The sequence below is a fragment of the Ailuropoda melanoleuca genome, chromosome 2 (assembly GCF_002007445.2).
Source record: "Ailuropoda melanoleuca isolate Jingjing chromosome 2, ASM200744v2, whole genome shotgun sequence".
Classification (NCBI taxonomy): Eukaryota; Metazoa; Chordata; class Mammalia; order Carnivora; family Ursidae; genus Ailuropoda; species Ailuropoda melanoleuca.
The window spans coordinates 108286879-108311408 of NC_048219.1; the positions used below are offsets into that span (position 1 = coordinate 108286879).

General features: G+C 46.1%; 1 protein-coding gene across 2 annotated transcripts in view; it reads right to left on the reverse strand.

The window, feature by feature from the left end:
- Window positions 1-907: 907 nt before the first annotated feature.
- LCT (lactase) overlaps window positions 908-24530 on the reverse strand; it is a 50065-nt gene continuing 26442 nt past the window's right edge. For both annotated transcript variants that reach the window (XM_002930273.4, XM_034654488.1), the window contains exons 8-17: window positions 19402-20952; window positions 18498-18766; window positions 14021-14311; window positions 11988-12186; window positions 10497-10699; window positions 8600-8709; window positions 5852-5986; window positions 3751-3974; window positions 2706-2933; window positions 908-2090 (exon numbers count right to left, since the gene is read on the reverse strand). In XM_002930273.4, coding sequence (XP_002930319.2) covers window positions 1870-2090; window positions 2706-2933; window positions 3751-3974; window positions 5852-5986; window positions 8600-8709; window positions 10497-10699; window positions 11988-12186; window positions 14021-14311; window positions 18498-18766; window positions 19402-20952 — 3431 coding nt within the window. In that variant the 3' untranslated portion in view covers window positions 908-1869. The remainder of the gene's footprint in view (window positions 2091-2705; window positions 2934-3750; window positions 3975-5851; window positions 5987-8599; window positions 8710-10496; window positions 10700-11987; window positions 12187-14020; window positions 14312-18497; window positions 18767-19401; window positions 20953-24530) is intronic.

Below are 24530 nucleotides of genomic sequence, written 5' to 3' on the forward strand. Positions count from 1 at the left end.
TGCCACCTTTGCCCTGTCCTTTATGCCCATATGTAGTTGTTTATGTGTAGTCTTTTGTTGATCTTTCTTTTCTCTCCCTGCTACCAAGCTATTTTTTTTATAACTAGCTCTATAATGCTTTTTCTTTTTTTTTTGCCCAGATTGTTCTGGCTCTTCCTACAGGTTTATTTAATGTGAAACTTTATATCAGTCTGTGCCCCCCCCCAAAAAGTTACATTGAATTTTGAGATTAGATGTAATTGACAACTTACAATACTGTGTCTTTCTCTCAGTTTTAGAACTACCCTTACCCCCATCTGACAAACTTTTCCATCTGTTGATGGAGGAAAATGCTTCTATACCATAAATTGTCAGGTTGGGGCCCCCAGCAGTGAAACATTTGATAGGAATTTTCTACAGATACAACAAATTCAGGTAAGGAATGCCTGCAAGAAACAAAATTTCAAGTATAATCATTTAATTTTATTTTAAGTAAGTAAACTCCATGCCACATGTGGGGCTCAGACTCATGACCTTGTGGTTAAGAGTCACATGCCCCACCAACCCAGCCAGCCAGGCACCTCATGATCACTCTTTTAACTCTAGCTGAAAACTACTCTTTATTTTTAAATAACATTCTCCCTGATATCTAGAAATAAGTTTTTAAGTATTCTACACTGAGATTGTCTTATTATTACTAGCACATTGAAGGGAATTGATAAAGACCACATCATCTTTCTGTGCTCCCACCACTACTCTGGATGTGTTTTGTGAATAAACACACAAAAGGAGCAGGTATGCTTTCTATGCCCTGTCTCCTGTGCTTGCTGGAGACAGACGTGGTCCTTTATCCTCAAGAGGCTGATTGATAGTAGAGAAATATATACTTCCAGTATAATATGGACAAGCTGTAATGGGGGTATTTATAAGCAAAGTAGAGGAAGGTATGTTTTGGGGAATTCAGGGGAAGCTATGCAGAGGAAAGTGCATTGTTTGAGCTGAGATTCGAAGGCATTTTCAGAAGAAGGGGCATCCTAGGGAGAAGAATTGTATTTGCAAAGACACGAAGAGGGGATAGTCAAGGGCTTACACGAGGTTCAGAATTACCACAAATTGAGAGAGAAAGAAGAGAAATAAGCTAAGTGAACTAAGGGCAGATTACATGGGCCTTTGAAGTCATCCTGGGCAGGGGGAAGTTAGGAAGGATATAAAAGATGGCTATGAGGGGAATAAAGTATCATTCAGAGATCATTTCTCTTTGGATGTTAGGATATCTCTGCCCAGGGAATATGTAATGTAAGCAGAAAGCACGGGTCTGGTGGAAAAGCTTAGAAGCACCAGAGGGCTTGTGTGACTGCATAAATTCTTCGGAACCTACCTTCTCAAGGAGAAGCAGCCATAGGATATAGGACATAGCTCACAGTACCATTTTTCTTTTCTAAGCAACATAAGGTCTGAGGCTGGGAAGAGTTTGAAGAGAGGGCAGGAGATGACAATGCAGTCCATCTACACAGTGGAGTTGATGTCTTATAAAAAGTATTGCTATGGTTTTTACTCATATTTCCACCTTCAAAGCCTCTGAACCTTAAAAGAGCCCTAGGTTAAGTGGCTCATAGAACCACCCGATGAGGTCAGTACTTGCACATTTCCACAAGAGCCAGGTGCAGGATCTTCCAGTGCTCTCATGAATTCCTGATACTGGGACAAGACGTATTTCCATTTTAATTAGAGAGGAGACTTCAAGATTCATGTAGTCCTACAGCTCAGAAGGCGTTTATGAAGAAATCTGGCATGAGCAGAACAGAAGATCCTAAGGAGTTTGTGGGCAGTGAAGGTATACAGGCAAACTAGGCTTGTTTTGCAGAACTGGAGCAAGTGGTAACTTGTGGGTCAGAATGCAGAAATAGTGCTCAATTCCTGTTGGCCTGCTTGTGTTTTCCCTTGCTTGGAGTGCTTACAGTACTTGTATGACAAAAACGTCACACAACAGACGCCGAGAATCGCAAGACAAAAGAGTACGTACAAAGCTGTCTGGGCTTCTGTCACACCTAGTGTTAACCCCAGGAACTGCACTTCCTCCTTTCGCATGGGGCTGACTGTAGGTCCAGCATCTAGGAGAGGAAGACAGAGGGCAGTTTATGCACTCATACAGATGTAGTTAGCAGATCCATGTTAACCGATATTCCTTGGAATAGAGTGACACAGGCATCCAGTGCAAGCTCATTGCTGAGCTGATGACAGGATGCATCCCTTTCACTGAGTTACTGAACCTCTGAATGAAGTAGTTGTATTTTTTAAAAATCTGTCAAAAGTTGGAGTAAAGTGGATAATTACCTCTTTTCTGTAGTGATTTATGCTTTTCAGTCATTTAGATCTTAGGCCCCTTACATCTTGCCAGCCACTGTGTTTGCAGTCATTGTGTTAGATCCTTCTGTCCACCTGAAGGCATGTGCCTGGTTTCTTGCCTCAGGTTGCACAGTTAGTGGTAGGGCTGGGACAAGAATCTAGACTTGCTCTTCCCAGACCAGGGCCTAGTTTCTAGATGTAACATTAATCTTCGGTTCCCTTGTTTCATCTTAAGAATGGAGCATTCAAAGAATATTTTGGTTGAATGAATGAAAATAAATATTGGAAAGGCAGAGAGGAGGGGAATAAACTAGAAGAAAGTAGACTGAAAAGGCCCCTCTCTTCCTCTGGCTTTAGTCCATCCCAGAGCCATGTCTCACCTTCTGGCTGGAGACAAGGGTGTGGCCCCGCAGCAGGGTCAGGGAAGCCGTTGCACCGGGTTATCGAGGCGAAGAACTTGGCTGATGCTTTTGGGATTCTTGGCAGAGAAGGGTCAGTGTAGTTCACAAAATGCAGACCAAACCGCTCTGCGAAGCCTGTGGCCCACTCAAAGTTGTCCATCACACTCCAAACCGTGTATCCTCGAAGGTCCACCTTATCTTGCACAGCTGCCCAAATGCAGAGGCTACAGCGTGAGCTTCCTTTGTTTTATTAAAGAGCCCATTCCGCCCAGCCTCCAGAAGCCACGGCTGCCTACAGCTCTCCCAGTCCCCGCTTACAAGTGCAGGGTCCTCTGTGGAGGGACTTAGAGCCATCAGCATTTTCCTAGAAAGGCTCAGTCCTGGTTGGGAATCTGGAACATCAGTAGACTACGTTAATCCTGCTGAGTCACCTGCTGTCCTGTCTCCACGTGCTGGCATACCAGTCTTGGGGAGCGCCTTAGAGTGTTAATGCTTCTTCCAAAGGAGAATAAGTGCCCCTTGGAAAGATTTTCACTGGACTAGGACTTTCTAACCGCTTCTTTCTGCTGCTGCAGCACTCACTCTTCCACTTAGCATTAGAGTCCCTTGTCCTAATCCCATCCCAGAGGGTTCTGCTGAGCTAAGGGTCTCAAACTTCTGCTTGAGGAACAAAAGACCCTACAGACAGCCCCCACAGCCTGCTTCTCCTCCTCCTAGCTCCTGCCTTCAGCAGGCCGCTGCTGGTCAGGGACATCAGACATCAGGAATGATCTGGCAGAGCAGATGACTCTGGCCAGGAATTCAGGTCTCACTTTATCAGGCAACTGGGGTTGCTTGCTGAGCTTACATCTAGGAAGGAAAAGACTCAGAGTGCAGCCTCAAAAGCTTAAACCCAACAGGAGTGAGAAACCACCTCTTTCTCATGGTGGGGTCTCGTGGATACAGTATTCCCCTAACTGGAGACATTAGCAGGCGTTTCCGGTGGTGAGAGGTGCGCATGGAGTAAGGGATTCTCCTGCCCTACCTTTCAGGGCTTCGTTGATGTAACTGCGGAGGTAGTAGATCCTGAGGGTGTCATTGAGGTCCGTTTCTCCCCGTTGGGACACTCCATTCTCTGTTACATAAATTGGGGGGTTGTTGTACTCCTCCTTTAACCAGTTCAGTATCTTCCTGAAGCCAAATGGTGTTATCTTCAGCCAGAAGGAACCAGAGTCGGGCCAAGAGCGATCTGTGATGGAGGCAACTCCCCTACAGGTGCAAACACAAGAGATTAGGTCTTAATTTGTAAATCCCTAGAGGCCCTTTGCACAAAACACAAAGCAGGATTTATCCTAGGAAAAGCCTTAGGTTTAGTCTAGACTTGACAGTCATGACTAACTGCAAAGAGTCAGGTTGCCTCACATTCTCCTCTTTTCATTAGTTCTAGTTGTACTGCTCAATGCTGGCGTAGCTGTGACAGGCCACCTGAGCTCTCTGTGTGCACCTCTGCAGATGAATGGCTTTACTCATGGACTGATCCCTCCAAAGGCTGAAAGGCTCTGGGATTCCCTGATCATAGTCTCCAGTAGGATCTGAGTGCTCTGTCAGGAGAGAACGGGCTTCCCTGCGTCAAAAACATCTAGTCAACACCAGACGTGTGGCCACAGGCACCAGTGGTTGGGGCTCCCATTTGTGTGAGGACAGGGAGCAGATAGGCTGGGACCTGCTTCAAGAGCCCAAGACCCTGCCTCTCTCCAGTGATAGATCAGGGGAGGGCAACAGCTTGTGCCAAAGAAGCACTCCTGGGGGGAAGCACAGAAACTTGAACATCTCCAGAATCATTTTTTTTTTAATTTTGCTTAACTTACAGTACAGTATTGGTTTCTAGAGTAATATTCAGTGATTCATCACTTACATAAAATACCCAGTGTTCGTCACCACAATTGCCCTCCTTAATACCCGTCACTCATGCAGCCCATCCCCACCCACCTCCCCTCCACCAACCCTCAGTTTGTTCTCGATCATTAAGAGTCTCCTGTGGTTGGTTTCTCTCTCTCCTTTCTTTTTCTCCCCTTCCCGTATGTTCATCTGTTTTCCTCCTTAAATTTCCCATATGAGTGAGATTATATGGTATTTGTCTTTCTCTGCAGAGTCATACATTTCAAATAAGAACCAATTATTTAGATTTTAATGTCCAAATCCTTCAGAAAAAAAAAGTCTTATCAGTAACTGAATTTTTCTTGTTCAGCTGAAATGGACCCAGAACATTTTATAAGTTTCAACACAGTTCACGGGGAGACAATGCAAGGAACCATGAGGCAGCAAGACTCCAGTGGATGCTTGGATAGGGACCAGCAGGGGGGCAGGGTGTTCTCAGCCCCCTCAGCGAGTCCAACTCTGGGGGTTGCAGAAATGCAGTGGGGGGGGTGTTTTAAAAGGACCTAGATTCACAGCTGATGTGGAAACATGCTTGTTATAAAAGGAACAAGACAGTGTATATCTATCTCTCTATATTAATCTATATCTATCTATATATATATCAATATCATTGTGGTTTTGGTAATACATTTTTATGTATAAATACCACATAAACTATACTTATAGTTTATATCATGTATGTACTTAGGTGTTATATTTATGAAGAGAAGGAGAGTAGTATACCTCCTACACATATGCATACACTTCTGGAATGACACCCATAAGAATTTCGTATTCTTGCTTTCTGATGTTTCTACCGTAAGTATATTTGTATAATGCAAAAATAATAGTTTGACATTTACCCCAAAAAGGGGAAAAAAACCAACAAAACCCCTTACTGTTATTTTGACTGAACTACATCTGATGAGTGAAGCAAATCTGACAGAAGAAGAAAACCAAGGGAAGAAAAATACATGGAAGTCTTGAACATGTTTGACAAGAACTCCAATCTTGTCTGTCTCGATGAGAAGCACCTTAGAAATCCTAGCAGGTATTACTAGCGGACTGACAGAGGTTTGACTAGGTATCTCAGGAGTGGACTCATCTTCAAATGCCAGGATGTATGGTATCAGGAGGCAGCTCTCTGAGGCTGTGCAGTAAGAGCTGGGCAAAGGGCACCTTGCTGTCTTCTCCAAAGATTGTTCCACGTGCCCTGTTGGCCGACTTACCTGTCTGCATCAAAGGAGGAGATCCAAGAGGCATAGTCAAGGTTGTAGGCCAGGATGGTGGTGTAGTGATTGAACCCAAAAAAGTCATAGGTGCCATTGATCCTCCTCTTCTCACTCTCCGTGAACTCTGGGAGCCTGGGTGGAAGGAGCCATGAGAAGTGTGGGGCTTGAGCATTATGCTTTGGGAAGAGAATGTCCTGGGACAGGGTTGGGGGAGCTCTCTAAACCATAGGCCTAGTGGGGGCAGGCGGGGTGCTGTCCAGAAGCAAGCAGAGATTCTTCCAGCTGCTGCTGAAAGCACCCGAGGCTCCTCCCACCAGACCAAAACCTCACTTCCCTTTTTTGTAACAAGACCCTCTCTCTTCCTGTTGGCCAGTTCAAACTCCAAGTGACTTTCAGAAACCTCTTCAGGGCCATACACATGGACATTATGTACACACAGGTGTATTTTTATTTACTTCAATAATTAACATCATCTTCTGATACTTAACCATCTATGATAGATTTTGAAATTAAGAACAGGTCAGAGATACATCCCTTGAGAATAATCCTTCATGGTCACAAGGTTTTAATATCTTATAATTTTTATTTCCATAATCTGCCCTTTCTAAGGTACTCTGTTTCTGTTGTGATTTGTTTAGGCATGCCTCTTTTCTCCAAAGTTCATCCTTATTAGTAGGGGAAATATTTTTTAAAAATTTATTGAACTTTTGACGGGGCGCCTGGGTGGCACAGCGGTTAAGCGTCTGCCTTCGGCTCAGGGCGTGATCCCGGTGTTCTGGGATCGAGCCCCACATCAGGCTCCTGCGCTATGAGCCTGCTTCTTCCTCTCCTACTCCCCCTGCTTGTGCTCCCTCTCTCGCTGGCTGTCTCTCTCTGTCAAATAAATAAATAAAATCTTTAAAAAAAATTTTATTGAACTTTTGAGATTTGGACTTTATTCTCACGTGATTTTACTACACTTTTTTTTAAACCTCTGGTGGAGCATTTTCCACATGTACCCTTAGTGAGGCTTTGCTACAGAACGTGACTGACATGCACTTGGGGGCAGCACTTACAGGTTCCACAACCGAATCTGAGCTCGTGTCCCCTGACAGGGAACCCCTGGGGCTGCTAGTTTAGGATTGCTTAGAGATGACCCTGCTTAGGCACCTGACACTTCCATCTTGACTGAGATTTTTGCTGCCATTAACCTGGTGGATCAAAACCTTCCCCCACTGGGGTTTCTGAAATGCTGGGAGAAAACTAAAGCCCAAACCCCGCACACCTCTCACCCTCCTGCCCAGGAGCTAGCAGTGGCTCGTTAGGGCTTGTGGCATCAAGGCTGAGCCCCTGTGCCCAGCCTCCAGGCCCTCTGCCCCGTGGCCTTTCCCCCCACCCCAGCCACTGGGCCAGTTCCCCCAACTCTGAATTGCAGGTACCCCACTCATTCCCAGCAAGCCAGCGTTCACGCCCTTCCCCTCAGTTGGAATGCCCTCTGCTCTCCCACACGCTATTCATTGTCAAGGCCCAGCTTAACTGATGTCCCACCTTGTCCATGAAGTCTGGTTCTACTCAGCCCTCCCTCATCTCATCTTCTGAATTTTCTTTGTATGGAGAAATTAGGGAAGAGAACTGTAGTGGTGAAGTTACTCTCTTCCCAGCTGGCGTGTCGGCAGCTTGAGGAGCCAGACTTGGAAGCCTCTCCTTACCTGGACCTTACTGGACCTGGCCCTGACCTGGGCACACGGTAGGTGCTCAGCCGAGTTGTGTCGATGGACCAGAGTGCCAGCGTGCTTGTTTGAGACCAGAGTTAGCAGATCCGACCTTGAGGCACAGCCCACTCAGTGGGACTTGCCCCAGCCTGGGCAGGAGTGCTTTGTAAGGATGGGGACTGGATTCTTGAAACTGCACAGCTGGGCTACATAAGGGAAAGACTCCACCGGCTATGTTAGGAATTCATACCTTTGGAATTCCTTTTATCTTCCCCTGCTCATGGTCACATGAGTTCCCTTGGAGCTTGTGGGTATATTCCCGTAAGGTCAGGTCACTCTGTCCCCTTCTGCACACCACATCTCTAATCCTAGCCAGATGACTCTTCAACTCAGAGTGGGGGCCCTGGAGTCAGCTTGGTTTCAAATCCCAACTCTCACTTCAGTAGCTGGGTAATCTTGCCATAATCTTTGTGCCTCAGTTTATTCTTCCTTAAATACGACTAAGAATGCCAATAGAAGATGGATAAATGCTAAGTGTCCATGTTGCTATTACTCCCTTAACAGGAAGAGGAGTGGACCAAAAGTAGGACTGCTTTGGTGCAACCATCGCCCCCTACTGGGCAAATGACAAAACGCATGTGCCTGGCAGTCCTCCACTGCTACTCACATTCACTCATAAGGTGGTGGTGATATATTAACCAGAATGAGCTGGGGAATTCGTCCTTGCGTGAGTTGGTGGATTGCTAAGAAGAGGGGTGCCCTTGAGACAAATTTCCTGGCGGTCCTACAGAATAATAACCACGTCTGCCTTTTGTCAAACACACAGCAAGGCCCTGTCTTCAGCTGAGAGCTTCACATGCACAATCATGTTCAGTCTTCCCAGCCAGCAGGAAACCTCAGAGATACAAACAGTAATTTGCCTAAGACAGGCCTCTCTGACCCCAACGGCCATGCTCTCACCACTGAGCTGTCCACCAGGAGCCTCAGTTTGGCATCACAGATCAGACTTCCTCCTGACCTTTCCCTGGCTGAGCGAGTGGGCACCAGGACTTACCGAGACTTGCTGAGGCCTGCGGCCAAGCTCCGGTCACGGATCCGTGTCTTCATCACCTCATTGTAATCGCCGTTCTTGAAAATAGGATGTGCAAACCAGCCTCCCATAAACTGCAGGGGGGGGGGGGTGACAGCCTGGTCGTTCCAGCTTAAATGCCCACAGGTCTTCCCACCTGCTAGTCTCCTTGCGGGCAGGGCTGCATTCTCAACCCCTGCAGCTCAAAAGGAATAAACTGCACTGAGCGCTGCCTCAGGACCCAGTAGATGCTGCCTGGCTGCCCTTGGCAGGGTCCCGCAGAAGACCAGGAGAAACTAGAAGCCTCCAGGCTGTGGATTTCCTCTTAGCAGAGCAGGCCCTTCCCTATCATCCTGCCTAAGGATCAACCAGAACTCTGGGGAGGGCTGAGTTGCAAGGCTTTCCTGGCTGCCCAAGGCCAAAAGTTCCCTGGGGAACTTTTCAACCTATTTTCTTGAATGGGGTCTAGACAATCCTTACCCTTAACGAGGATATGTGGCACCCAAATATGATGATGCTGGGGTCCTGAGAGGCTTCTTCGGTCTCTCCCCATCGCCCCCTTACTTGCTGGCTGATGCCTTAAATGTGGGGTGAGGGCAGGCTTCCATTCTCAAAGAGGAGGCTTTGGAACACACACATCCTGGCAAAAGAGGCCTTGTGCACTCGAGATAACAAAGTGTTTCCGTGGAAGCTGATTTGGGGTATGTGTGTATCCTGATCCTGGGCCACAGTTTCAGAGTTCATCAGGTGGCTCAATCTAATGAGATCAGAGCTTAACATTTCCTGAGGTTTGGGGTTTTGATTTCAGGAAAATTATTGCTCTACTTTACTAGTTCTGTGAGTCTAAAATGAGACTTATTTGTGTTCCAAGACTTTTTCCTCAGCTGGCTAATAAATGGGAAAGTTAAGCTCTTTGCATTCATTAATTTGACTGCTGTTACCAAGTTCTCTTGTGAAAAGTCTGAAACCAAAACTCATGTTGTCTCCTCAGAATGCTCTTCTCTTCAGGCTTGTCCACAGAGCCAAAAGTGGGGGCCAGTGTGGAGAGAGAGACCCTTGCCTTTCTTTTCTGATGCTGAAACATGCGAGAGGGTGCTTTCTAACCCCATCAGAGACACTAGCAAGTGCCAGGGGATTGATTTATTTTAGAGATAGCGTGAGCATGGGGAGGGACAGAAGGAGAGGGGGAGAATCTTAAGCAGACTGTGACTGTGCTGAGAAAAGAACCCCATACGGGGCTTGATCTCACGACCCTGAGATTATGACCTGAGCCAAAATCAGGAGTCAGACTTGAATGTTCAACCACCTGAGCCAGCCAGGTGCCCAATGACTGCTTTCTAGGATCAAAATTCCATAACCAAAGGTGCATGTCCTTATGTTAAACTCACAGAATTGGAAAATTATGGGCACTAATGAATTTCACATAATCCAAAGGCCCCCAACTCAAGGAATTCTTAGGCCAAATAAATAAAATTAGATGGTGACACCTACAGGTGAAGTGTGACATTGCAGCCCAGCTCTATTAGCTATTGTAGTCAAACCAGAGATTGAAGAGATGGAATTTCTCTTAGCTTCAAGCCAGTGTTGCATGTAGCAAGCCCTACATGTACAAATCATTTTTAAGACTTAAAAGAAAACTCAACCCCCAAGACCTTTGATCACAGCAAACCTATGATATAGATAGGTCACCTCTGTTTCATAGATGAGATAACTAAGTTACAAAAATGTTTAGGTGATTTTTCCAAGCTCACAAAACCAGGTAATAGCAAAACAGGGCCTTGAACCTAAATCATTGTTTTGCAATCTAATTCCATTTCCCTTAGCTCATGACAGGAGGGAAAGAAAGGCAAGAGTATTAACAATGCCCAGAGGAAAAACAGACCTGAACGTATCTCCTGGCTGCCTCCACATCCTCCTGGTTGGAGGGGTCTCTGGGCTCAGCCCAGTCGCTGCTGATGGTGATGGAAATCACGCCACCTTGACTGGCGCGGTACACGTCGTTGTACAGATGCCAGGCCTCAGCGTGAGCCTTTATTAGGTTGTGGCCAACAATGTAGGGGGCAGTGCCGGGCCTAAAGGAGATTCCTAGAAACACACACATGGATGTCAACGAAGAAAGAACATGACCAAGAACATCACTCTCTCCCTACAGATGGCTTCTGTGTTTGGGAGAAAGAGTGTAGATTTTGGTGTTAGGAGGAAGCGAATTCAAATCCTGGCTTGTTTCTAGCTGGCTGTGTAACTTTGAGTAATTCAGTCTTTCAGGTTCCTCCCTGGCAAAGTGAGCAATAAGAAAGTTGTTGTCAGAAGGAAATGAGAGCGTGTATATGAAGCACCTAGCAGCACTGTGTCTGATGAGAATGCTGGTTTCTTTAAGCTTCTCCCCAAAAGTGACTCCTATATCTCAGGCCAGGTACCCAGCAGAGTATATGCCTTTGGAGCTGACATGCTGGCACTGTCTGGGGACCTACAGTGGAAGTAAGGGTTGGAGAATTCAGCTAATGGAAGCAGCTGACAGATTCCATGAGAGCAAACATCGTGAGAAAGGCCACCTCTCACGTGTTGCAGCAAATTGAAGGAATGGTAAACCAAAGCACCAACCAAAGACCAATAGGAGATAAATGTGGTAACGATTTGTGGCTCTTTCCAGCTTTTACACGTGACCCCAAGGACTCATGTGAACACAAATTCGCTCTCTTAGGCTCAGAACTAGAGAAAAAGTGAATTGGATGGTTCTAAAGGCACAAGGACAGGTCCATAATCCCTTATTCAAGACCCTTAGTGTCTATGTGGTCTAGAAGTACAAGGTTTTTGTAACTTAGAAAAGTACTAAGTGGCAGACAATGTATTTACACAGCACCCCAGCAGGACCCAGGAGAGCTCTCCGTAATTAAGGACCTGAATGCATCTGCAGCAGGAATGTCCACACTAAGTGAGATCATGTCCAGAAGCAGCCTCGTATTGGTTCGAGTCCGGATGAGCTCAGGCCTGCCAAATCAATTTTGCAAACTTCGGTTTTGAAGTTGCAGAAAACACACTGTGGACCTGTACAGTCTGATGGCTTGTCCTTTCCTACATCCATTGGTCCCTGCCCCTGATCTCAGGCAGCTTTCTGTCTGAGGCAGGGCAAAAAAAGCACAAAGAAATGAAGCCATTTGGAGGTGCTGAGCTGTAAAATCCATGTTTAGCAGAAAGTGCTGTCAGAAGGGAACCCGCTGCGTGTCAGGCAGCCTTGAACAAGAGGCAGAGATTCTGAGGCAGCGCCACAGAGCTTTCTTGGCCTCCTCTTCCAGGGCCACCTGGATTTCAAGTCTTGGTGGGGCTCAGAATGTCATGCTCCAAAGAGCTGATGAGTTGAGCCTGGGAACCTTACCTGGAGCTGATGTCCCATAGCCATAGCCCTGGTTGGCGATGACGAAGGGTTCGTTCAGGGTGATCCAAAACTTCACCTTGTCCCCTAGCCTCTGGAAGAGCACATCTGCATACTCTTTAAACCGCTGCACGATGGTCTCATTCTCCCAGCCTCCAACATCCTGGAGTGCCTGGGGCAGATCCCAGTGGTAAATGGTCACCTGTGGAGAAAGCAAGACCAGCAGCTGCATCCATGTACTTTCAAGGGAAATCACTGCTGCTGCGCGCACCAGCACAAATGCTACCAAAGCCGAGAAGGGATGAGAAGACAGGACAGCTCAAAGGTTCCTTGGTGGATGGGGAGGGCAGCCGTGCTGAAGTGTGAGACAGTCAACATCTGGATCTGAGAAGGCTGGGTTTGAGTCCCGGCTCCACCGCCTGCCAGCTGTGTGACCCTGGCTCAGGCACTAAGACCTGCGTGTCATGGAATCGTTGTGGGCCTAAGTGACGTGGCAGAGCCCATGAGAAGTGGCGGACACCCTGGCAGCTCTTCAGGGTTGCCCTGGTTGTGGTCAGGAATCCGAAACGCTACGCTTCAGAACCTGCCTGTGTGGACTGTGCCGAGCGTCTGAGGCTCTGAGGCTCCGGGAGAGTAGAGAAGGGACGCACGCGAGAACTCCGTCCAACGTGTCTAGAGGTCCTTCCTGTGCAGCTGGGAACCCTTTGCTGGAGGTGGCCCCCCTGGCCATGTCCATGAGGCCTTGGTTGTCTCCTGGCCTTCCCCTTGATGGCCTCACACACCCTGTCTTGACGAAGCGGGGTCTCCACCGTCCTCAGTCTGCACGGGGCTAACCACCTTCAGCCCAGACGCAGTCTCTCCCTTGGCATGGCATGCCCTTCCCCTGCCAATGTATCCATCCAGATCCTCCTCTCTATTCAAGACCCACGCCGCGCTGAAGCTTTCCCTGCCCTAGCACTTATCCTTTCCGCTCTGGCTCAGTGCCCTCAAGGGCTGTACCGTCCTTGGCCCTGAGCTGCGTGCTCTCGGATGTTGTTTGGAATTGTGTGTGATGAAGTTCATTGTGCACTCAGACCCTGGGGTCCTGCAGGGCAGCCACCTGGCCGTGTTCTCTCTCTGCATTCGTGGTGGTTAAGTGCTGCATGGCTGGTTAGCTCCGGCCTTGGTATCAGTAGGAGGAAAAAGTCCAGGTAGCACTTTGTTGTAACCATAGGGATTACAGTCTGGCTGCAGTATGTAATCTCAGCTAGTGCAGCAGGGGAAATGCAGAGCTTCCTAGAAGATGCCCTCCACAGCTTTCTCACACGTGCCCAGGGGAAGAGGAAAAGCGTCTGTAGGCTCCCAAGTAAAATTTTAAAATTTTAGTGAGAGCCAAATAAGCTCACAAGTGAACTTCTGTTTTATCATTCTTAACTCCTCACTGAAAACACATGCCCTCTTGCCCCGGTGATTCTGCTTCTAGGACCACAGCCTACAGATAAATTTACACCCAGGTGAAATTATGTGGGTCTGTGATGACTCACTGCACTAGTGGTTAAAATGGCAAAAGACTGGAAACATCACAGGGAAGAGGGTCGGTAAACAGGAAAGTAATTCGAGAGGTAAAGTACAAACAGAATTCCACATAACTTAAAAAAAAAAAGAATCAACAAGGAAACTAGATATGGATATGGAAATATGGGGCAGAAATACTGTTAAATAAAGCAAGTACCAAACTGCATGTATGTGGCCCTTACGAGAAAAGGGGAAAAAGGAACATTTACAGATGTACACATCTCTGGGCAAAAGAAAGACATGAGAACGTAGCAAACGACTGCCTTCTTTAAGCAAGAGAACTGGATGGCTGGGGGTCAGAGATCGAAGGAAACTCTTCACTGCGGACTCTTACACTTTTAAAATTCCACACCCTGTGAATTTATTGGCAGTTCAAAAATTGCATCTGAAAACAGCATTTTGTTTATGGAATAAAGAGCTCCCTTGCCCAGCTGGCTCCCGCATGTGGACTTGACCAGAGCCTGGCTGGGGCCCGATCTCACCTGGGGCTTGATGTTGGCAGCCAGCAACGCGTCAATGAGCCGCACGTAGTAGCTGAGGCCCGCTTCATTGATGTGCTTGGTGGTGCCGTCCGGGAGGACACGAGACCAGGCAACAGAGAAGCGATAGTGGGACACACCCAGGTTCTGCAGGGCGACCACGTCCTCGGAAATCTTGTGGTAACTGTCACAGGCCACATCTCCGGTGTCATCATTCCCAACCCTCAGTGGTGTGTGAGAAAACGTGTCCCAAATGCTGAGTCCTTTGCCGTCTGCTCTCCATGCACCTTCAATCTCAAGGTGACAAGACATGGCCTAGTTAAGTTCTGCAGTCAAGCCCCCACAAGTTCCTTTCTGTCAATGGGGTGTCGCAAGTCAGGACACAAGTCAGCGTCACCTCCTCTGGGAAACTTCTCTGGCCACCCTCTGATTTCTGAGCTCCCACAGCCTTCTGTACACACTGTCTGTCCATCCCGGCACTGTCACACTGCATCACGCAGTTATGGGAGTGCTGACGGACTGCCCTAGGCGCTGGGTCTTTCATCTTGGTGGCCCAGTGCTTAACACAGCAGGGTCTGGTGTATGGCCGGTTCTCACTAGAAGCCTGAATGAACAATTCCACATGCTTCCAAACCCAGCCATGATCAAACAAAACACCAGCGATGCTAGCTGCGGAGGCAGAAGTTCTAATCAGGACCCGTCTCATGGCTTCTGTGCTTCCTTTCTCTTTTCCCACCTACCTTACAGGAAAATGACCATAAGCCACTGGGCAAATGCCTACTTACAGACTCAGGTAATGGGCCAGGCACAAGTTCTGTAACTTACTTTTTTTTTTTTTTAAGATATATTTATTTCAGAGACAGAGCAAGCATGCATGAGCTGGGGTGGGAGGCAGGGGCAAAAAGAGAGAAAGAGAGAATCCCAAGCAGACTCTCTGCCAAGCAAGGAGCCCGATGCAGGGCTTGAGCCCACAACCCTGAGATCATGACCTGAGCCAAAATCAAGAGTCAGTTGCTTAACTGACTGAGCCACCCACGTGCCCCTACTTTAAAGCACTATAGCACATATGCTGTGATATTACGTGACTGGACACTGCTCAGGTAGTGTTGGCATCCCAACCAAGAACACACACCCAGGCTTGACCTGCATAGCCCCCATGCAAGGGGCGGGTCCAGGGCCAGCAGGCACGCACGGGCACAGGACATGGCCTTGGTGGCTGGGAGATTAATGCAGGAGGGTGGAAAAAATAAGTGACAACGTTGAGGCTCTTAGGAGCTAGATTTTTCACCATCAGAGAAAGGAGATAAAAATATGGGCGATGGGGAGGGGGGTGGGGGGATGGGCTAGCCTGGTGATGGGTATTAAGGAGGACACATATTGCATGAAGCACTGGGTATTATACGCAAACAGTGAATCATGGAACACTACATCAAGAACTAATGATGTACTGTATGGTCACTAAAATAAATTTAAAAAAATAAAAATAATAATAACATAAAAAAAATACGGGCGATGGGAAGGCTGGCATTAAGCCTGTGGAGTTGAATTGGAATTAGAGGTATCAGTATGAACTCACTGTTTTTCAATCTACATAGAGATGGGGTGGAGGTAGAAATACATACAGGTGCGTGCGTGTGTGTGTGCACACGTGTACGCGTGTGTATGTCCTGGCTCTGTCTATTGCAAGAGCTGAGGAATGCTGACACCCAGTCGTGGTGAGAACACCCAGCACCTAGACCTCGGGTTCTAAATGCCCCTATCTGGTTAAAGAGTCTAGGGCTCATTAGAGAAATGGATGGTTACAAGGCTGGGGAAGAAAAGGCCCAAGATGAGCCTGGAGCATCCTGCACCAGGAAGAACTAAGGAAGTGCTCCAAGAACGATGGGCCATGTGAAAAGGACATAGGATCTGGCTAAAAGGACCTCCCTGCAGTAAAATATTTGAAAATATGAACATCTAAAAACACAATACTAGCAAAAGTATAATTCATTGAATAAAATGGGACTCTGTGAGGTCATACTGCTGATGCATAGTTATATACTATGAGTAAATAGGAGAAAAGTCAAAGCTTGACCTTCTGCTGAATGCCACCTAACAAATACAAGAGCAATGAAAAAGTGAGAAAATCACTGTCGGCTATCACTGTAAAAACCCATTCAGGCAAAAATTATTAACAGTCGCTAGACCGGGTAAAGTCTGATGAGGAACAGGTTACTTATAGGGTCTCCAAGTAGCTCCCCACAAAATACTTATTATTTTTAACTACAAAATACTTACCAATTTTATGGTAGAGAAGCCTGGCAAACACCTCATTCAAGTGATGAAATCATTTCATATACATACAATCTCTATGTATACACACACACACACACACACACAGAAAATAAGGCAAATGGTAAAATTTTAACAGTTGAGGAATATGGGGAAAGGGTATATAGGAGTCCTCTACTATTTTTGCAACTTTTCTCTATGTTCAAAAAGATTTCCAAATAAAAAGTTTTAAAAAGAATGCACGACTGGGGTGTTGGGGGGGTGCAGTCGGTTGAGCATCTGACGCTTGGTTTCGGCTCAGGTCGTCATCTCAGGGTCAATGAGATCGAGCCCTGCGTTGGGCTCTCCGCTCAGTGCTAAGTCCGCTTAAGATGGTTTCTCTCCCTCTCCATCTACCCCTCTCCCTCAACCCCTCTCGCCATGCGTGCACTCTCTCTCTCTCTTTCGTTCTCTCTCAAATAAATACATAAATCTGTAAGAAAAAAAAGAATGCACAAAAAAAGAATGCACAATCAGTTGGTATCTAATCAGGAAGCCTGCACTATAAGCACTTCTCATCAATTCTTGACTTGTACGTGACACTTTGCTAATTAGATGATTTAATGTCACAAATGGCAGGAATTATGCCTGCCGGCTGCCTGGTGAATAGAAATGGGTGCTTGCTGATGCCAATTTAATCATTCAAGATGTGAGTTGGCTAAAAGCTTTTTAAGACACTCCTTTCCCTTGCATGGACAGGGCTTAAGAATCCTATAGGGTCTGCAGCCTGTGCCCTAGAATAAATTCTCTTTTTTTTTTAAGATTTTATTTATTTGACAGAGACAAAGTGAGAGAAGGAACACAAGCAGGGGGAGTGGGAGAGGGAGCAGACTTCCCTCTGAGCAGGGAGCCCGATGTGGGGCTTGATCCCAGGACCCTGGGATCATGACCTGAGCCAAAGGCAGACGCTTAACAACTAAGCCACCCAGGCACCCCTAGAATAAATTCCTAATCCTTCCTGTGTCCAGCTATAAACCTGTGGGATAGTGGTTCTCCCCCAGGGGCTATTTTGTCCCTGAAGAGACACTTCGCAATGTCCGGAAACATCTTTGGTTGTTACAAGTTGGGAAGGAATGGGCTGACGTCCGGCGGTACAGACCAGGGACGCTGCTAAACATCCAGCAGGGCAGAGGGAAGCCCCTCAACGAGGACTCATCCATGCAAATGTGCAGCAGGCCAAACTGGGGAAACCCTGGACAGTGGGTTCTCTTGCCCTGAAGTAAGAGTAACAGAACATCATCTCTGAAATCTTGGCATTTCCTCAAATGGCTCTTTCACGCAAGGTGTTGGCCAGAGCACCTAAGAGGACCAAGAACTGGGGTTTCCTCCAGTCCACAGAACAGGTTACATGAGCAGTTTTTCTATTTGTACATGTACTTAATCATGTCTGGACATGGCAGAATTTAGCCTGAGACTTCACTGTAACCTAGTAGTGCGGTCATCTGGGAGTAGCTAACCATCCCCTCCCTTAAAAACATTTTCAGTAGCTCTGATTGTCTAGAAAACGGCCGAGGGCTAGGCAGACCCAGGGTCAGGTCAGCTCACAGCACTGACCCTGCCCAGGTCCCACAGGGAGCACACTGAGCCCCCACTCCTGCCTCAAAATCAATGGAGGCAGAAGATGTAAAGCAGGGACTCCCCACTAACTGCCTGGGCAAGTCACTCTTTGCTTTCTATCTTTCATTTTTCTGGGGAAAAGCAAAACCCTTCTGCTTTCTGTATCAGTGAGCTTCATTTGGAACAAATAAGCTAACACTAGGATGTGGTCAGGACATCAAAACAAGCCCAGGCCCCTGTGACTGCTGTTCTGAGCCAACTGCCTGCTCAGAAGAGACGGGGTGAGAAACAGACACATTCTAGCAGAGAAGCTTCCTGTTGGCATGTATCTGCCTAGTGTTTGTGTCCAGGTTCATCTGCTCCATTTTGCCTGCCAACACCTGTCTCAGCACAGCTCTTAGAAGCCAAGCTGGTCTGCCTGAATTCGGGGATGTGAAGAAGCTGGGCTGTCCAGGGAAAGGACCTCCATGACTCCAAGCATGGCACCTGTACTTTCCTCCCACAGGTCTGTGAAAACCCCCTGCTCTTACCTGCACCTCCCGGCACCAAGCACACAGCCTGGCACATAGTAGGTACGCAACAAATGTTGCTGAACCGGCCCCGGACTTCTCACCTGATACGCAGCGGAAGCTGCACTCCAGATGAAGCCCTCGGGAAAATGTCCATAGAGAAACTCGTCTTCCCTGGGCAGTGGCATGCCGTTGTTGGTGATGACCTCTGTGTAGTACCGGGCAGAGGCTCTTGCTGTGCGAGGCCTGTTTGTGTTATTGAAGTCGACATGGTACAGTCCAAACTTGACTGTGTAGCCATACAGCCACTCAAAATTGTCCATCAGAGACCATGCAGAATACCCTCGAAGATCTACACCATCAAGTCTGTAGGCTGGGAACATCCCAAAGGGAGCAGAGAAGAGCTTTACACCAGGAGGGTGAGGTCCCCAAGAAGCCCAGCCAAGACTGGCACCTCATTCAAGACAGTAGTCCTAAACCAATACCTTCTACACACAAGTAACGTATGCCCAGGTAGACACATCGCCTTGTCTTTTCTGCCAGCCCTGATGCCCTCACAGCAATAGTTAATGACTGACCTCTGCAAAACCAAATTCTTTTGTTGGGGTAGAGGCACATGCCTCAAATCAAGGGTCTCAGCCCACTTTAGAAGTTAAACATACAAATGAGAATTAGAGTTTCTTGTTCTGGGGTGCATGGAATTTACCAGAATATAAGCTCCATGTTATCTTTTCGTTCACTGCACTTAGAATAGCACTTGTCACATAGTAGTTGCTCAGTAAGGAATGGACGGACCCATGAAAATACTCTGTATGCGTGGGTAGATGACCATAGCTTTTTTTTCCAGATTTCTAAAGGGATGTGTAACCCCAGATAGGAAAATAATTATGGAGTTAGGACCTACGAGAGACCTGTTGATGGTTTGTAATTCACTCTGCCAAACCATTTCAGGGACATGACATATGGATGCTGGAAGATTCTGTAAGGGGGACATGAATGCTCACATACCTTTCAAGGCTTCATTGATGTAGGTTTTGTGGTAAAATATCCTATCGGTATCTTCCACTTTCGGATTTGTCAGCCCCACTCCATTTTCAGTGATGTAAATGGGGATGTCACCGTACTCTTCCTTGATCCAGCTGAGCAGTCTTCGTGTCCCCCAGGGCACAGCTCTGTTCAGTGCTGTGGAAGGCCATGAAGGGTCCTCCTCCTCGGTTGTCTCCCAGTCATCTTCATAGGAGGGTGGGTTTAACCTGGGTGTTTTGTGCTGCACTATTCTGGAGTAGTAGGTGTTGAGGCAGAACACGTCAGCTGTAGCCCTGATGTACCTCTTCTCTTCCTCGGTGAAGCTTGGCAGGCGGGAGGTGGCTAAGTGTTGAAGTTCACTCCTATTCCCCACTTTCCACTTCATGGCATCGGGATAGTCTCCATTTCGGAAAATGGGGTGGGCAAACCAGCCCAGTGAGAACTGCAACATACGGTCAGCTGCTTCCACGTCCCTCGGGATCTCTGGTGACTTGGGCTCTGCCCAGTGTGCACTGAGGCTCAAAGAGATGACCCCCTTCTGTTCCTGCCTGTATTTCTCATCATAAGTGTGATAGACTCTGGCATGAGCTTTGAGAATTGCATGGCCAATCCTGTAAGGTCCCCAGCCCGGGTCCTTCACCAGTGGAGGAAAATCCCCTGAGCCATAACCTAACCATGCCTGGTTTGTGGGCTCATTAAAGGTCATCCAGAACTTGACTCTGTCCCCAAAGGTCTGGAAACAAAAGTCCGCATAGCTGTTAAACAACTCAATCAAGGAAGGATTTTCCCAGCCTCCAATATCCTGGAGGGCCTGGGGCAGGTCCCAGTGGAACAGTGTCACCATGGGTGAGATGTTGCTTGCCACCAAGCCATTGATCAGCCTGTTGTAATAATCAACACCGTGTCTATTGATAGAACTGTTTCTCCCTGTTGGGAAAATCCGAGACCAGGAGAGAGAGAAGCGATAGGCCTTCACCTTCAAAGCTCGAAGCATATTCAGATCGGCATCCAATTGGTTATAGCTGTCACAGGCAATGTCTCCAGTGGCACCGTCTTTCACATTGCTCCCCGGTGTGTGGGTGAAGTTATCCCAGATACTGGGGCCTTTGCCATCAGCATCCCAAGCTCCTTCAATCTGATAGGCTGATGAAGACACGCCCCACAGAAAGTCATCCCGGAAAGTGCCATGGTAGAACAAATCTCTTTCAAACTTGGGTTGGTTGGAGAACTTTTCCCAAACGACTTTAGCTTTGGAGGGCACGTCAGACGGAAAAGTGAAGGTTCTCATTTTAGGGGGAAAGTCTGCCGTACTGGCTGGTGGCAGTCTCTTCATCACCTTGGGAAGGAAACCATTCTTTTCAATGATGCTGGTGAAAAAGTAGGCAGACTTCCTAGGAGTCCTTGGCTTGCTGCTGTCATTGAAGCTGACGTGATGCAGCCCAAACCTCTGGCTGTAACCAGAAGGGCCTTCAAAGCCATCCATGAGGGCACGAGCGATGTAAGATCGAACATCCACAGAGTCCTCCTTGATAGCTATGGAGAAAAACAAAACTCAGGATTGTTTTTAAGTCACTGTTACTGATGTTGCTATTTAAAGGTTTTCCTTTTGATATGCACATTTTGGAGGGGACTTGGATTACCCCCAAAATGCTAACCCTTTTTCCTTAGAATGAATAAAAGAAAAATCCATAAGACCCTACAAATCATCAGGCCACATCTGTGGTCATAAATCTCAATCCAGAGGAGCGTTGCTGCCTTAAAATGAATACGAGAATGTGTCCCATCTGCTATTATCAGGGCTCCTTGTTTTTTTATAGAATGCATAAATACTTAAAATGTACTTTTGTTTTTCCTTATGCTTGGCAATGACGTAAAATGATCACACATTTTATGTTAAAAAAGAGAAATAAAGCCTACAGTTAGATATTTCCTGGTACAGTGGTTTGAATAGTGGTCCCCAAAAAGATATGTCCAATTCTTAATTTCCCATACCAGTGAATGTAACCTTATTTGGTGAAAGGGTCTTTGTAGATGTAATTAAGTTAGGGATCTTAAGATGAGATCATCCGCATTAACTGGGTGAGTCAGAAATCCAGACAAGCATCCTTAAAAGAGAAATAGACAAGATCTACATGAAGCTGGAGGCAGACATTGGCATGAAACAACCGCTAGCCAGGGAATACCTGGAGCCACCAGACGCTGGAAGAGGTAAGGAAGAAGTCTACTTTGGAGACTTTGGAGGGAGAGTGGCCCCACTGACATCTCCATTTTGGACTTCTGGCCTCCAGAACTATGAGAAAATTTTTTAAAAAGAAAAAAAAAAAGTCTAGTGAGTCAACCAAAGACCAGCATCAGAGTAAAGCAATGGCTTTGGGCTCAAACTGGGAACCGGCAAAATATTAAGCCCTATTTTTATCAGATTACACAGCCTCTTAACAGATGCTAACTGTATAAGAGGCAGGTAATTCATATATTTTGTATAGTTCATTTAATCATTCAATAAATAATTTAGTAAGCACCTACATTGTCCCAGGCTGTAATAGGCTCTGGAAACAAAGACGAATAGAAGCCTCATAGGTTTGTGGGTATTGCTGAGACAGAGATAGATAGAAAGCCCTGTGGTTTCACTCACTGGCTGTTTGTACACAGCATGTAATCTCTCTGAGCTTCAGTTTTCACAATTGTTCCGTGAGGATATCTGCCCCTACTGTGTCTGGGTGGCTCAATCAGTTAAGCATCTGCCTTCGGCTCAGGTCATGATCCCAGGATCCTGGGATGCAGCCCCATGTTAGGCTCCTTGCTGATCAGGAAGTCTGCTTCTCCCTCTCCCTCTGCCCCTCCTCACTCCCCGGCTTGTGCATGTGCTCTCTCAAATAAAATCTTTTTAAAAAAAAATCTGCTCCTATGTCCTGCACAAAACTGTTTCAAAGATCACTTGAGGTAATATCTTAAAGGGATTCCAGGATTGTGAAGATTACAGAATTGTAACCCTGATGCTAAGAGTACAAGGAAAGTATAAGAGGGTGTTTGGCCTCAGGAACAGTGAATGTGTGTCTCCATTCTTTACTGCAGTGCCTAGGGCAGGTATTACTCATCAGCTCTTTCACTGAATCTAGACCAGGCTTTGAAATCTCAACATAGCCCCCTAGGCAGGTGACTAGCCACTTATCAATCGATTAGCACTGACATATGATATGAAAACTATTTGCCATTCCTTTTTACTTGGAATAAAAAGGCTTATGGGAAAAAGACAGTCTCTTCAACAAATGGCATTGGGAAAGTTGGACAGCTACATGTAGAAGAATGAAACTGGACCAGTTTCCTACACCATAAACAAAAATAAACTCAAATGTATTGAAGACCTAAATGTGAGACCTGAAACCATAACCTAGAGGCGAGAGAGCACAGGCAGTAATTTCTCTGACATAGGCCATATTGGCATCTTTCTTGATATGTGTCCTGAGGCAAGGAAAACAAAACCAAAAATAAAGTATTGGGACTACATCAAAATAAAAAGCTTCTGCACAGCAAAGGAAACCATCAACAAAACTAACAGACAACCCCTGGAACAGGAAAAGATGTTTGAAAATGACATATCCAATAAAGGGTTTGTATTCAAAATATATAAAGAATTGATACAACCCAACACCCAAAAAATAAATAATCCAATCAAAAAAATGGGCAGAAGAGACAAGCAGACATTTCTCCAAAGAAGACATACAGATGGCCAACAGTGAAATATGTTCAACATAACTCATCATCAGGGAAATGTAATTCAAAGCTACAATGAAATATCACTTCAGATCTGTCAGAGTGGCTAAAATAAAAAACACACGAAACAACAAGTGTTGGTGAGGATGTGGAGAAAAAGGAACTCTTATGCACTGTTGGGGGGAGTGTAAATTACTACAGCCACTGTGGAAAACAGTACAGAGGTTCCTCAAAAACTTAAAAATACAATTACCCTATGATCCAGTAATTCTAGTACTGGGTATTTATTCAAAGAAGAAAAAAACACTAATTCAAAAAGATATATGCACCCTGTTCACTGCAGCATTATTTACAACAGCCAAATTATGTAAGCAGCCCAAGTGTCTATCAAAAGATGAATGGATAAAGAAGATGTGGTATTTAAAAATACAATGCAATATTAACCAACCATAAAAAAGAATGAAATCTTACCAATTGCAACAACATCTATGGATGTAGAGGGTATAATGCCACGTGAAATAAGCCAATCAGATAAATACAAATACCATATGATTTCACTCATATGTGGAATTTAAGAAACAAAACAAATAAAGAATACAAGAGACAAACCAAGACTCTTAACCATAGAGAACAAACTGATGGTTACCAAAGGGGAAGGGGAAGGGATGGTTGAAATAGGTGAAGGAGAGTATGAGTACATTTATCATGATGAGCACTAAGTAACGTATAGAATTGTCAGATCAGGGGCGCCTGGGTGGCACAGTGGTTAAGCGTCTGCCTTCGGCTCAGGGCGTGATCCCAGCATTATGGGATCGAGCCCCACATCAGGCTCCTCCGCTTTGAGCCTGCTTCTTCCTCTCCCATACCCCCTGCTTGTGTTCCCTCTCTGGCTGGCTGTCTCTATCTCTGTCAAATAAATAAATAAAATCTTAAAAAAAAAAAAAAAAGAATTGTCAGATCACTATATTGTATGCGTAAAACTAGTATAACACTGTATGTTAACTATATTGGAATTAAAATTTAAAAAAATTTAAAAGATATATGAAACTGTGTTAGACAAGAATGATTTTGTAGATATGAATTAATTGGATCAAAGTGAATGGTGTGCAATGTAGATGTTACAGCTGGTTAAAGAAGATGCAGATTAATGTGGCCAGAACAATGAGGGAAGGTTTAATGGGGTGGAGTCCCATCTTATAATGCCACTGTCATCCTATATTGTAATTTTCTGTGTTCCTCTGGGAGTGGTGCGTCCCATGGGAAAAGGGTAACATGAAGGATTCATGCTATTACTACCACTACTACTCTTTGACTTCATTTTCTTGGGAGAGTGTTTTTGTCTCATTAAACAAAACTCTGAAGACTTGGAGAAGTACCACCCACCTTCCAGTCACCAGCAT